The sequence below is a fragment of the Musca autumnalis genome, unplaced genomic scaffold, assembly GCF_047663935.1.
Source record: "Musca autumnalis isolate F117 unplaced genomic scaffold, ASM4766393v1 scaffold_4, whole genome shotgun sequence".
NCBI lineage: Eukaryota > Metazoa > Arthropoda > Insecta > Diptera > Muscidae > Musca > Musca autumnalis.
The window spans coordinates 48134869-48150896 of NW_027411977.1; the positions used below are offsets into that span (position 1 = coordinate 48134869).

The 16028-nt window shown below is 35.0% G+C and overlaps 1 protein-coding gene across 1 annotated transcript in view; it reads right to left on the reverse strand.

The window, feature by feature from the left end:
• Cpr78Ca (Cuticular protein 78Ca) overlaps positions 1 to 14349 on the reverse strand; it is a 99193-nt gene extending 84844 nt beyond the window's left edge. The window contains exon 1 of the mRNA XM_073980920.1: positions 14224 to 14349. Within this exon, the coding sequence (XP_073837021.1) occupies positions 14224 to 14226 (3 nt within the window). The 5' untranslated portion in view covers positions 14227 to 14349. The remainder of the gene's footprint in view (positions 1 to 14223) is intronic.
• Positions 14350 to 16028: the final 1679 nt, after the last annotated feature.

Below are 16028 nucleotides of genomic sequence, written 5' to 3' on the forward strand. Positions count from 1 at the left end.
TCGTCCCATGATGTCTATATCATCAGCATAAGCAAGTAACATGTGGCTATTGGTGTAGATTGTGCCACTTCTTTTGACGTTTGCCTCTCGTATAATCTTTTCTAGCAGGATGTTAAAAAATCACACGAAAGGCTGTCTCCTTGCATGAAACCTCTTTTGGTACAAAACTCTTCGGAGATGTTCATTCCTATTTTAACTGAAGATCTTGTGTCAGTTAGAGTCATTTTACAAAGCCGAATGAGCTTTGCGGAGATACCAAATGCTGACATGGCTTGGAATACCTTTGAACGTTGCCGGCTGTCGACAAAAAGGGGGTAAGTGTCGATCAGCATCTCTTGGGTCTTCTCCAGAATTTGCCGCAGGGTAAATATCTGGTCAACGGTGGACTTGCCAGGTCTAAAGCTGCATTGGTATGACCCAATTAGTTCATTGACCATAGGCTTTACTCGTTCGCACATTATCCCTAACACTATCTGGTAGGCAATAGGGAGAAGACGTATGCCCCTATAGCTAGAGCATACAATCTTATCTCCTTTCTTGTGGACATGGCACAGGATGCTCAGGTTCCAATCGTCGGGTACGCGTTCTTCCTGCAAGATGGAGCTAACTAGCTGATGCATACACCTTATCAGCGTGTCGCCTCCGGTTTTAAACAACGGCAGCTCCTGTTGCCCTTATTATTCTTCAGCCGGTTTATTGCTGTCTTTACCTCATCTTGGCCGGGTGGTATACATTTAATACCATCTTCTGGATTGGATCTGTGGTATCTTTGTCGTCTTCGCTACTATTGAATACCAACAGTTGGGAAAAATGCTCTTTCCATATCCTTAGCACACTATCTGTATCAGTTACCAGTTTACCATGCTGGTCAGGAGGATGTACCATTCATCCAGCCATCAGTTTGATGTTTCACTCTTTGGTAGAATTTTCGGACTTCATTCTGTCTCCTGTACATCTCGATTTGATCACACTCCCGCTTTTCCATCTCTCTCTTTTTCCTGCGGAAAATACGTTTCTCCTCTCTCCTTTTCTCCCGATGCCTCTCTCGTGCGCTACGCGTTGTTGCTGATTGTAAAGTAGCCCTATATGCCGCATTTTTCTCTTCGGTAGCAGCACGACACTCCTGGTCATACCATGGATTCATTGGTGGAGGTCTCTGGTATCCAAGTACTGATTTTGCGGCTGTTTGCATGGAGTGGGCAATGTTTTGCCATTGTCCTGATATGTTATCGGGACGAGGAGTGCTTTGATTAAGCAATTGGGCCAGTTGAGTGGAATATGCTGTGGCTATCTGTTGTGATTGCAGCTTACCGATGTCCAACTTCCGTGTTGTGTCTGTTCGCACTTTGTTGCTACGTTTAATCTGGTACGTACCTTTGCTGCAACAAGGCAGTAGTCCGAGTCTATGTTTGCACCTCGGAACGATCGTACATCCAACACGCTTGATGCATGTCTTCCATCTATCACAACGTGATCAATTTGATTTCTTGTTATTTGATCTGGCGATAGCCATGTGTCCTTATAAATATCGAGATTCTTAAATCTGTTACTGCCATGTTTCTTGCAGCTGCAAAGTCTATCAGCCTCATACCATTGTCAGATGTTTCACTGTGGAGACTGAATTTCCCGACTGTTGGGCATGAGCGCAAATAAAGCTGATGTTAAAGAATTTTGCTTTTAATCGAATTGCAGCGAGTCTTTCATTCACTGGGGTGAAGCTGGAGACCAGATGTTTTAACCTCCGACCAACTACAAATCCGCAACCAAACTCATGCTTTGTGTCATGGCAGCTATAATACAGTGCGTCATCTTTAGGTGTTGTTGTGACGCCTTTCCCAATCCATCCGTATTTCCTGTATAGCAGTTATATCGGCCTTGTACTTTTCAAGTACATCTGGAAGGTGCAGATTCTCTATAAAGAGTGGGAACATTCCAGGTGCAGATTCGCAGATCATGGTCTTTAAAACGTTTGCGGGGTTCATCAACTTTAAAAGGGTTTGTTTTTCTTTTTTTCGTTTTTTTCCATAGTAGGCAGCTTTTTCCAGGTGAGGGTTACTAACCCGACGCACAAACCCAAGTTTTTAACGTTCTTATGGGTGAACGCGCGGCACATGTTAGCTCACTACCATTAACGGATGTTAAAAGCAGCTCCCCGGGGACACCACGGGCAGGCCAGTGTCCACTTGAGATAAGAGCGAGACCAAGATAAATCCTGGACTTTGCCATGTTAAAGCCGGTCAGGACCGTTCCTTGGTATCTCTCATCAAATATCAATATCAAATTACAGCGAATTCGCTTTGAAAATATAGACAATTTTTTGAAATTATTAAAAAACTGCAAGTACAGTTATGGGGGGTCTATACCTAAAAGTGGACCAATCCTGATGATTTTTGGGGAGAATTTTCTTCTAGTCACTACATTTCTAGTCACTTAAATTTTAAGATCGATATCTTGATGAGAAATATTTTTGTCGCTCTCTCCCATACAAGCTAAACCACAGTGGATTCGTTCAAGTGCCTCCTCGCAACATTTTTGATCTTAAATCTTAATCCACATTTTTGTCGGCAAGTTTAAATGTCCAAAAAGGGCCAGAATTAATCTGAAAAGAGTCTAAATACATTCGATATGTCTGTAGATTAAAGTTTCAATTCATATAGGCTGAGGGTATATCTCTGTCGGCAAAGCCGACGGATACTTTTTTACTTTTCAAAATTTCCTTATTTTGGGAATATGGTAGACGGTAATTAGGCTAAAAGTAATGCGGAAAAAGCTAAACTTTTCTCCACCCATCTTGCTAATGTCTTTTCTCACCTGTGGCAAAGCAATATGAAAATGATTCGAGAGGAGGTCTTAAACTGCACTGAAATTTTGGAGTAGACCGATATATTCCATATTCGAAACTCTATCTCTGGTAGAAATATTACGATGTGGAAAGTAAGGACCAAACCGGGTTCTGTCTTAAAGAGTTATCGTGCGCACCATTTTGTCCAAATATTTTTGTGGGGGAGATACCCGAAGGAATGGACCGATATGCCCCATCTTCGAACTTGATCTAAGTTTGGTCAAAATATTATGATGTCCAAATTTTGACAGAATCGGTTGATCTATTCGCAAATGATTGTGTGCTCCTGCCAACCAGCCAGATCTACAGACAGACGGACATGACTAAATCGACTCCCAATTGTCTGAAACGGATTTCGTGCAAAAATACCAGGGATCTAAAACAATATGGACACCGAGGACAACCTGTTGTGAAACCCAGCCATAGCCTGCATTTTTGCGATCTTCGAACTTGATATAATTTTGGACATTTTCGATCGTATCAAAGTACTGAGCTAAAGGCTGAGGGTATAAATACGAGTATCCGAGTTGTAGTAGCAAGTCATTCATTCACTGGGGTGAAGTTGGAGATGTTTTAACCTCCAACCAACTACAAATCCGCAACCAAACTCATGCTTTGTGTCATGGCAACTGTAATACAGTGAGTCGTTTTTCCCAATTACATTTGCCAATGCGTAAACTGCACATTCTCTAAAATAAGTTCGAACATTCCAGGGGCAGATTCGCAGATCATGGTCCTTAGTTTTTTTTCTTTTTTTTTTGTTTTTTCATATTACGATGCTTTCTGGAATTGTGGGTTACTAGCCCAACGTTAAACCCAAGTTTTTAATGTTTATATGGGTGAACGCGGCCAATGAATTTAAAAAATAAATTCCGAACATCTGGCCAAATGCAACACATTATAATAAGTCTCGTCTTAATAAATTTATTAAAATAATAATTTAAAATGTATTCAAAACGTTTGAAATGTCATTTGATGGCAATTTATTTGCAACTTTCATTCTATTCAGAATAATATTATGATTCAATGTATTAATAAAGTGGGGAGAAAGCTTTGACCACTGTTTTCAAATTCTATATTTCTTTTCAAACATGCTAAATTGGAATAATTATTTTTAAAATATAGCCTCTGCAATGTCTCGTGTGGAATATTAAATTAATTTAAATTTAGAAAAACAATCATTCTATGAGCATAAAAAATTAACGAATTAACATAAATTAATAATGAATTAAAAACTAGATATCGATATTGTGGTATAAGGAGTGTAACACCTGGTGAAGGTGGAAGTGGTTAATATGTGATCATTCTGTTTTTAAGAGTGTAAAAACAGAAATGATTTTCAAAACTCGTTTGCTGTTAAATTGTAAATATGTAAATTTATTTGCCAAAATGTAAAGATTAAGACGTACATATGGCTAATTTACTCAAAGAGTGACACATCTTGAAAAATTAACTTTGAAGGATACGTTTTAATTTGCGGATTGAAATTTGACTTCCCGACCTAAAATAATTTTTACACTAAAAATAAAATAACTACTTGGACCATCTTTAGTAAAAAGCTAGCAAGATATCAATGCTACATTTCTGTGCAAGATAAAGCATGATTTGTAGTGTTTTAGTGCTTTATAAACTCAAAAAAAAAGTTTTTTGTTGTTGATTTATATAATGTTTTTTTTTAGTTATGCCACTCTTTGAGTGAATGAGCGATATGTACACACAGGCGCTCACTTAAATAGCATCGACTTAAATGTTACTTTCATCTTTACTTTTATTAAGCCATACAAAATAAGTCAGCTTTGCCGACAAAAAAGAAAAGTAACAGGAGCGGTGAGTTTAAATGTATGAAGGAGCTGTGTGAAGGAGCTGTCGTAAATAATGGATCAGGACCATATCTTAGGAAGTTTTGTCTTCCCCATAACAAAAAACACAGCATGTTGCAGCCATATGCTCTGTTCCAGAACCTGCAAGAACCTAATATATTTTACTGCACGATAACTATCTGGCCTAACAATGAAAACGCGAATATTAACCACCAAAAATAGTTTTATTGGTTTCTTAGGTAGTCTCCAGCCTGATTTATACACATTTCCAAACAGACGCTGCACACTGGTCGGAACCACTGATCTAGCGGCGCAAAGGTCCGAATATTAATATGTAAAATTATTGTATGTTTTTCATTGTATCGTTTACACACATGTCCCAAACATTTTTTGCATCAAACATATATTTGCTTGCAAGCAGGTCCAAACATAACATATTTTTGGGTCCTGCAAACAAACAAATATATGTTTGGGTGCAAACAAATACAAACCCAAAAGCAAAAAAACAGACACACGCACCAGAGGGCGGTTACTGACAACAAGGGAGCGTGAATTTCAATGTAAAACACATTGAAATGCATGCTCACTTGCTCTCAGCGCTCATTGGCTATTTTTTACATGTAAACACATTTATATATGGTGTTGTTTTTAATTGAAGGGCATAGAAAAAACGCAAAACAACAAAGACAAAATTCCAAAGAAATACACAACATACTGATTATGTAATGTAATAAATAGGTGCATCCATATTTCAAATATACATATGGTAATATTCAAAAATGTTTTACAATCGTTGAAGTTGAGGTTCACCATTTAATAAGTCGCGAACTGTCAATATATTTTATATAATATGAATATATTTATATTAATTGAAGTGTTTTAGCCGGGGTCGCATAAAATTAACCATAACAAATAATTTATGTGGAAGCTGTGTTGGTGGTAATATTAAAAAATGGGTAAAAATGTGTTGAAGTTTACAATTTTTTTTGTGTTCTTTCTTGATTTATGGTCAAACCACGGAAAATTCAAACCTGAGCTCAAAGAAAGAATTGAAGAATACCCCTTGGGCAACATGGTTCTAATGGATGACTTTTCGATATATACACTGCATCCCCCTAAAATCGATGCTGACATTTTGAAGTTTTGAAATCTGGGTTTTTTGAATTTTTCTTATAAATGGAGGGCGCAACCAGATAATTTCCCAAACTATTTATTGGATTGTAGAACTCGTGATTCCACGTCGTTTGATGTATATCTCATGAGTGTGCTTCATACAGCTCCCTAGTAATATGAGTCCAAATTCGAAATTTTGGTGCGTAAATTTTCTATAAAAACCTATTTTTTGGCTTCAAAATTTACAACTGTGGCTCAGGTACCCTTGAACCCCGCGTGATTTTAGTTTTTTTACGCGCCGGATCTAATAAACCCTTCCGCGTTCAAATCCATCCACTAAAACGGCGGTTATAGATACATTGAAAGTAGGAAATTCTGCAAAATTATATTTTGATGATTCCGCGCATTGAACCGCGATTTTCTTTGGTTATTTTTACATAAATGGAATCCTTCATGCGCGATTATATTATTTTCTAAAACCGTGTGGCATAAATTACCGAGATTCTGGAGTAATATTCGTATTTCGTATAAAATAGAATTTGGTAGCACATCCGCGGTTCTTGACGAATTTGTTTAAAATTTGTTATAATGACGTATTTTTTATAGGCGATCACTGAAATCGGATGCGCCTTATAATCTTATGTGCATCGCGCAATTTTTACCCACATAAAAGTTTTTTGAACAGTAAGATGCAGCTGACGGCACACTTTGGCCGCTGAATGAAAAGTGGAAAAATCGCTACATATTGATAGAGATGCACTCGCTGTATCTGAAAAGCGCATGCGCCTTTACTGATTTTAACGAATTCGCGAATTATACGTTTTTTAACCTTTATCTTTTTTCTTTTGTTGTAATTTCAATATTACTTTCTATTTCATAATCCTATTGTTTATCAAAGTAAGCAAATACACTTTCGGATTTGTCATCGCATTTTCCCTGAAGAAGTTTCAGCGAAGTCCGTCAGTCCTTGCATCGAAATTTAGCGAAAAAGTAGAATAACTCCCAAAAATGTTTTTTCTATTTTTCGTATTAAACAAAAAAATATATTTTTGAAATAATATTCCAACAATAAGTTTTCGTCTTTTGTTGTTGCTGTAATATGGCAGTTATAAATCCTATCGTTAAAATGTTGGTCTCATATTTTTCTATGCGTTGTCTAGAATCTGTACGTATTTTTAATTTATTTTTTCGAGTTTTATTTGGACTCTAAATTAGAATAAATTAAATTTACTCCAAGATTTTTTCAGTATTTCTTGATTTTCCGCGAAAATAGAAATACATTTAGTAAATATTTAGGCATCTACGGATAGATATTAAATGCTGTTAACGCTTTGTATATAAATTTTCTTATTACAGCAAAAATTGAATTTTTAAAAATTTGTTCTTTATAAGGGAATAAAACCCCCCATAACTTTGGAGCGCAGTATCCAATTTTGTGAACGCGAACAGATTTGAAACCACGACTTTTTTCTTAATCTATATTCCAAAAATTGCGGATGTGCTCGCAAAAATTTTTTTAACATTTCTTCCAATGGAATTGCAAAGGAAATTTGAAATTTACCATATGTATGTATATGAGCAAGTAAAAAAGTATCAGTCGGCTTTGCCGACAGAGATATACCCTCAGCCTAAGTGAATTGAACTTGCCGACAAACTGCACTTGGACACAAATGTTGAACTTTTGTGGGGGAGGTATCTTAAGGAGAGGACCGATATGGGCCATTTTTATAGTTAAACTAAGTTTGGACAAAATATGACTAAGCCCAAATTTTGGACCAAATCGGTTTATCAGTTCGAGAGTTATTATGCTCTCCAGCTGCTACATATGTATCATAGGGATTTTTTTACAACTTTCGGGCTATTTTCCCAAGAAGTATGGACTTGCTCCTAAAAAACTTTTCCCGTCGTAAAGGAGACAGCGAATGCAAGTTGCTTCAACAAGAAGTGATTCGAGAGCAGGTCGTAAAGTGAACTTATCCGAAATTTTGTGTTGGAGGTACCCGAAGAAGTGGACAAATATAGTCCATATTCGAACCTAAATTATATCTGGTAGGTATATTAGGACGTGTAAAGTATAGACCAAATCGGTCTCAATTTTCCGAACATTTTTGAACTTTTGTGGGGGAGGTATCTGAAGGAGTGGACCGATATGGCTTACCTTCGAACTTAAACTAAATATTACGAAGGCCAAATTTTGGACCGAATCCGCAGATCCGCTCGAGAGTTATCTTGCGCTCCAACCACTACACGCAATTTTCTCAGGATGTAGGGACTTGCTCCTGATGAAACTTGTAGCGTCGTATGTGGCGCAGTGAATACAAGTTGTTACAACAAAAATCAAAGCGATTCCAGAACAGGTCCTAAGCTAAACTTGTCCGAAATTTAGTATGGGGGGGGGGGGGGGTACCCGAAGTAGTGGACCGATTGAGTCCATATTGAAACCTCATCTTATTTCACGATGTGCAAAGTTTGGATAAAATCGATTGCTCCCTTCGAGAGTTATCGTTCACACCATTTTACAGAAATTTTTTGAACTTTTGGGGGGAGTTACCCGAAGTTGTGGAACGATATTGCCTATCTTCGAGCTTAAACTAAGTTTGGAAAAAATATTACGATACCCATTCGGTTGATCCGTTCGAGAGTTATCGTGCGCACCGGCCAGGCAGATAGACAGACGAACATGGCTAAATCGACTCCAACTTGTCAGAAACGAATTTCGTCCAAACATACTTGGGGTCTAAAACCGTTATTTTGATGAGACACATTTTTGGCAAACAAACCACTTTGAAATTTTTTTTGAAAAAATTCTAAGATATGAAAAAAAATTTATTCTCAAAAAATTATTTCCTGTTGCACGAATGAATGGCCTTTTGCCTATTAACGACTTAACAACTGTAATTCCATTTAAATTTTAAAATAGGTCCCGCTCAAACTAATTTTAATTTTTATGATATAGAAAATAAAGATATATATAATATAAAATGATAGATATGTTATAACACGATGATAAAAGTAGTGAGAAACAAACGATTGTACTTTTTGGTTATGTCGTGTGCCCCTATACCTTGTTTTCAGTTAAATATCTGCTTACAGTGACTTCAAAAAATTGTCAAATGTTCTTAAAAAAATTAAAAGCTTTTTGTGCGGAATTTTTTTTATCGAATCACTTTATAATTAAGATTTTATGTAATCTTAGGTAGAAACTCATCAAAATATCATACAGGGATATAATAATATAATTGTTCCACAAACATCCCAAAATATCAATGAGTACACCCCGATTCATATTAGCTCAATGATATGGGACCTACTGTTTATCGCCGAGTCCGAACGGCGTGTCTAAGACACCACTTGTTGAGAAGTTTTACAAGGCTGAAATACTCAGGAAATGTCGCCAACATTACTGAGGAGTATTTTGCCACCGTTGAAAAATGTTTGATGATGCCTGGTCGGGGAATCGAACCCACGACCTTCAGCGTGCAAGGTGGGTGTGCATACCATTGCATCACGGTGGATATGAGGTTGTAAAAAAGTCATAACCCTAATCAACACATGGGGTTCCTTTGTTCAAAAGTGAAGACTCGCCACAAGTTAGCTCACTAACTTTAACGGGTGTTAAAGGCAAGGGCAGTGCCCACTTCAGATGTAAGAGGGACTAAGATAAATCCTGTGGTTTGCCATGTTAAAGCCGGTGAAGATCGTATCATGGTATCTTTTATCCCCTAATTCACCCGCGTTGCTACAACAACATTGGAAAATACATACTAAACATTTGTATGTCTCTACGATAAAGTACGATTGTTCTCCGCATGTATATAGAAACAAATATTGACAGGCCTACCCTCTATTTTTTTTTAATTTGATACAAAAACCTTACATACCCGTGTCAAATGGTGAATTTTCACTAAAGTGTTCTAGTCTGTCAGAGGGCACAGGTTATAATAAGCCGATAATCATATATTTTTATAGAAATATTTTTTAGCCATAAATGCGGTCTTTGGAGAATTTTAGAAAAAAAATCACCTTTGGTCCCTATAGAATACTATGGCAAGGGTAAGTTATCAGATAGCCATACAAATTTATATTCAAGATATTTGGATAAAATAAAAAATAGGGTGGACCTTTAAAAACATATTTTCTTTTTTAGGTATATACATATACCCTCTTTAGCCATAACGCTCAAGTTACAAGGCTGGGTTCCACCGTTCATATAATAGATTTGTTTTATTTTTTGTTAAATCTAGGTCACTTTTAATTTATATAGTTGACATTTATAAATATTATTTGTAGTATTTATCTTCAGCAAAAACAAAAAATAGCTTTCTCCATTAATGGGTAAATGTCATAAATATATCAATGTTTGTTGCTTAAGTCTTTTGTTTTGTGTTTGTATTACGATAGACCAACATACTAAAACATATCTTTAAAGTGTTCCGTTATGATTGCGTGGTTGCGTGGGCGTTACTATTGTTGAAACTTAACACCATTTATTTTTTGATAACTTTCTGTCCATATTTTTAGCATTAATTTTCTAAATAACACAGTACAACAAATTTGAACTTTTTGGAAAATTACTAGAAACCCCGCACATATTATGAAAGTGGACCGAAAAAAAGAAGACACGTGTATCGGCGTTTTGAAAGTTTACGTCGGGAAGTAACCTAAATAGGCGTGGCAAGTTCCGCCCGCAAGTTCTACAGGTTTTGAAATATTCGACATCAGATTCCATGGAATCCCTGCATTTTAGGTATAACGTGTCTTTGGCAATATTACTGACAACAATGCGGGGTATCTTTTTATGAAAAAAATTAACCCTCATGCGAGTCACTCAACGGGTCTTTTTGATCCCTTTTTTCAAAAACGTTTAAAAATGCATTTAAAATGTGATCGTATCAGATCAAAATATTCTACAAAATTATTTTCCATAAAATTTTACTATAGGTCCCCGAATACACCAAAATTCTAAATCGCACATAAACGCCAGGAATCTGCCAAAAGTAAAATCACGTTTTAGGGTTAATGTTGTACTTTATCTGAGTTTATTAAGTTTTGTCCCACAGAAGTTCAGTCAAAAATTGACTGAATTGACCCTAGAAACTGACATACATGTGTGTATCATGAATGATCATAACAAATTTAGTTAGGATATGGCTAACTACTTCGATTTCAAGGGTTAATTCAGTCAATTTTATCAGAGCAGGAGTAGCTGTCATCATTATAGTATTTAGGACCATGCCATAACATGGATGTTAGGACTCGTATGTCAGATATATTCACTGGAAAATAGCCGTAGACTATCCCCGCATTTTTACATACAATATCAGAAACTTATGACTTAAGCTGATGACGTTATTTTAGTTTATAGTATTAAAATGCATAATTTTACAAAGTCCGATCTGGTTTATAAATATTTTCCCTATATATATTCACCATAGATATTTCAAAAACAGTTTGGATCGACCACACACAATCATCTGAAAGAATTTATTATGAAAAACATCAATAAATATATATTTTGTGACCGCAGATAACGAAAATGTGAATAAAAACGGTAGAATATGGAAAGCTTCTGGATATGTTAAATATTATAGCTACAGCTTTCTTTTGTTCAGAGATTCATAATGAAATTTGATTTGGAACATTTCTTCTTTTGACACAACCCCCAAAAAGTGAAGTATTTTAGGAGATTTTAACTCAGTATGGAATAAATTTTAATTAAGAGTCTAAAAGTTTAACAAATAATTTCTACCTATAATAACTAATTTTGTAACGTCATTTTCTTAACAAAGTATTTCACTTAGATATCTAGTTTATTCTGAGACTGAAAGTGAAATTTTGTGCAGAATATTTCTTCTATTAACACCTTTCATCTAAAACAAAATTTCATGTTACTTTCATGCATCAACTCGAAACAAAGAACATAACAAATTTATTCAAAAAATATTTGGGTGTTTTGTTGGCAAACTTGATGTATATTTTTTCTTGATATATATTGCAAATACATATTTCATTTATTCGGCGACTAATATTGAAATTTGATGGAGAATATTTTTGACTTTGACGTTTTCCATCTAGAATGAAGTTTTGTGGAACAAAACTTAATAAACTCAGATAAGGTACAACATTAACCTTAAAACGTAATTTTACTTTTGGTAGATATTTATATATAAAACATTTTATGACAAATAATTTTGTAGAATATTTTGATCTGATACGATCACATTTTAAAGGAGTTTTTAAACGTTTTTGAAAAAAAACGGACCAAAAAGACCCGTTTAGTGACTCGCATGAGGGGTAATTTTTTATATCCTCAGCCTTTAGGCTAGAAAGGGTATATACACTTTCATACGGGCAAAATGTGCCTCATCGAAATAATGGTTTTAGACCCCAAGTATGTTTGGACGAAATGTGTTTCAGACAATTTGGAGTTGGATTAGCAATGTCCGTCCGTCTGTCTGTCTGTCTGTCAGGCTGGTGCGCACGATAACTCCTGAACGGATAAACCGATTCGGTTAAAATGTTGGATTTCGTAATATTTTGTCCAAACTTAGTTTAAGTTCGAAGATGAGCTATATCGGTCCACTCCTTCCTGTTCCAAAATGTTCGGAAAATTTGTGGGCACGATAACTCATGAAGGGAACAACCGATTTGGTCCATACTTTGCACATAGTGAAATTTCTACCAACTTAGATAAAGTTCCAATATGGACTCTATCAGCCCACTCCTTCGGGTACCTCCCACACAAAATTTCCGATAAGTTCAGTTTAGGACCAGCTCTCGAATCGCTTTGATTTTTGTTGCAACAACTTGTATTCATTTCCATCCATACGACGGTACAAGTTTCATCAGGGGCAAGTCCATACTTCTGAGAAAATGGCCGGAAAGTTACAAAAGCCCCTATGACACCTTATGTAGTGGTTGGAGCGCAAGATAACTCTCGAACGGTTCTGTCGATTCGGTCGAAAATTTGGTCTTCGTAATATTTTATCAAAACATAGTTTAAATTCGAAGATGGGCTATATCGGTCCACTCCTTCAGGTAGCTCCCCCACAAAACTTCAAAAATGTTCGGGAAAATTTTGCGCACGATAACTTTTGAAGGGAGTGACCGATGTAATCTATCCTAATATATCTACCAGATATAGATCAGGTTCGAATATGGACTATATTTGTGTCGGATAAGTTCACTTTAAGACCTGTTCTCGAATCAGTTTGATTTTTGTTGAAGCGATTTGCATTCGCTACCTCCATTTCGACGGTAAAATTTTTTTCTGGGGCAAGTCCATATTTTTTGGGAAAACAGCCCGAAAGTTGTAAAAAACCCCTATGTCACATCGTTCCTCCTCGTGCCATATCGTTCCTCTCTAAGGGTACCTGCCCTACAAAAGTTCAACCTTTGTGTATTTGTGCAGTTAATTCCTAATCCACATTTTTGTCGGCAAGTTCAAATGTCCAAAAAGGGCCAGAAAATTCTGAAGAGACCTTAAATACATTTCACTTCACATTTTCTGAGGGTATATATCTGTCGACTGACACTTTTTTACTTGTTCATAAAAAGATACTCCGCATTATTGACATTAATACTGCCAAAGACACTTTATACCTAAATGCAAGGATTCCAACGCATCTGATGCGAATATTTCAAATCCTGTAGAAATGGGCGGAACTTGTCACACCTATTTAGGTTACTTCCCGATGTATTCCCGATTTTCAAAACGTCGATACACGTGTCTTCTTTTTTTCGGTCCTCTTTCATTATCTGGTCGAATTATCTTGTTATTATTTTTTGTGTTGTACAGTGTAATTTGTTTGGCTGTCATAATAATGGAGCAGTTTTGTATTAAATTGATTTATAGTCATATTTTTTCAGTTTTGTTTTCCATTTAATTTATGTGCAATTTTTCAAGAACAAAAGTTTTAAGTTTCGTAGTGGAATTTCACACAGACGAATATGGAAGTGGAAGCATCGTTAAAGTAACACCCCATAAATTTGGTATATTGAAGGATTTTCCTTAACAAGGGACCGTAGTGCCTTATATGACCTTATAACATTATATATTGCTATTCTAAAATAGTTTGGTTAGATGTTTCTATTAATCCGAATTAAAAAACAAAAAACAAAAGACAAAATATTTGAATGTTTTCCAATATTCTGTTTAGAACAAAACAAAATAATATTATTTTTATGGGTTATACGCTCATTAGGTTTTACGATTTTTTTATGATTTTTAAATATATTCAAAATTATAATACTGAAATAGAATTTTATTATATCAGAAGCACCAGTTTTATTTTTCACTTGTTAATTCATAGCACAATGCCGCATATATTGAATTTTCACCGGAAAAAATGGTTAGTATGTTCCACTAAAGTTTCTGGGTCCATTTTATAGTTATGAGAGTTCAATAATATGTGTTATTTGGTAATCACCATAAAACAGATATCTTACCATAACAGGTGGATTATATGTTTCATAGATTTTCTAAGATACCAAAGAAGAAATTGCGATTTTATTTCATAAAATTCTTGATTATTCTTCTGTTTGCGATGTAAAAGATAAAGAAACTGGTTTGTGTGAATTCATAATAACAAGTTTTGCCTATGGCCGAAACAAGATGAATAATTCTAAAACAGCTATGACGTAGTTTTTACTAAATTTTTACTTTATCAGGTGGTTGACTACAATGACGTAGACATTTCTATTTCATAGACCAAAAGATGCCTTAAAAAACAAAAAGTTTTGCTAAAAAAATAATAACAAAAGACCAAAACTGTAAATATAGTAACATAAAGAACTTATTAATTAAAAAAACAACAACAACCCATTAAAATTCGAATTAATTGTTTTTTTTTTCTACTCCGTTGGAGACAATTTTAGATTTATGCCAACTCATTGTATTGGGATCTTGCAAATATTCAAATGACTCTCATACAACTAACAGATATTCTAATATAATATTTTGAAATATCGTAGTTAACCAGGAAGAAATTTCCAAAAAGTGGTCCAATAAAGTTGATCAGATTCTATAAATTATAGATCTAGATATACGTGTGTATATAAATAACAGTAACATTTGGATTTTTTCCCTATGTTATTTGTGACAATATGTCAAAAATAAACATCTCTCATTTTCAATGAATGAGCACTGAAAAAGAAACCATATGTATGTATATGTATGTATGGTTTGCCGGCTGATCATTAAATGACTGTCAAAAGAAACAAGGAATACCGGTTATTTCATACAAAATCAGATATTAAGATATGTTAGTTATTAATTTGTCATATTACAACTGTTTACATTTTGTAATTTAAATCATAGACGACCAAGAAGATAACGAATAAAATGAGAAAGTATTGTAGAAAACGCAATTATAGTAAATGTGAACAAAGAAAAAAACTTCAATGTGAATAAAAACGGTAGAATATGGTCCTAAATTTTATATAAAAAGCGAAAGCATCTGGAGATGTTAAATATTGAAGCTACAAATTTCTTTTGCTCAGAGACTCATAATGAAACATGAATTGGATCATTTCTTCTTTTGACACAATCCCCAAAAAGTGAAGTATTTTAGGAGATTTTGACTCAGAGTGGAATGAATTTTAATTAAGAGTCTAACATTTTAATGAATAATTTCTACCTATAATATCTAATTTTCTAGTGTCATTTTCTTAACAAAGTATTTCACTTAGATATCTAGTTTGTTCTGGAACCTACAGTGAAATTTTGTGCAGAATGTTTCTTATTCTGTTTGGGATGACGACTTCTATTTTGTTTTTCAAAATAGTCAGGCTTAATCCCATAGTCGTTGTTTTAATATTTTATTAAAACAACTTTAATTTATTAGTGGGAAAAATTGGCGATGTTTACCAAGGGGTAAGGCAGGGAAGACTATATATAAAAAGTTTCTTGTTGAAAAACAAGAAACAAGGGAACTGATGAAGATCTGTGACTAGATCTGAAACTATATAGATGGTAAACATCGCCAATTTTTTCCTACCAATAAATTAAAGTTGTTTTAATAAAATATTAAAACAACGACTATGGAAAATAGAAGTCGTCATCCCAAATAAAAAACTCCAACCCTCCTAATTGTTAGACCGGGCTCCGTCGAAATGTTGTTTATTGCTGTAGTATGCAATACCAACAAATTAGTTATGTGTTTTTTCGTCGAGAATCGACGAACGTATAGCAGTGGGAAAGATTTGGTTTTGTTTGCAAGTGAAGTTGCTCGAGTTTAGGTAGTGCCAAAGAA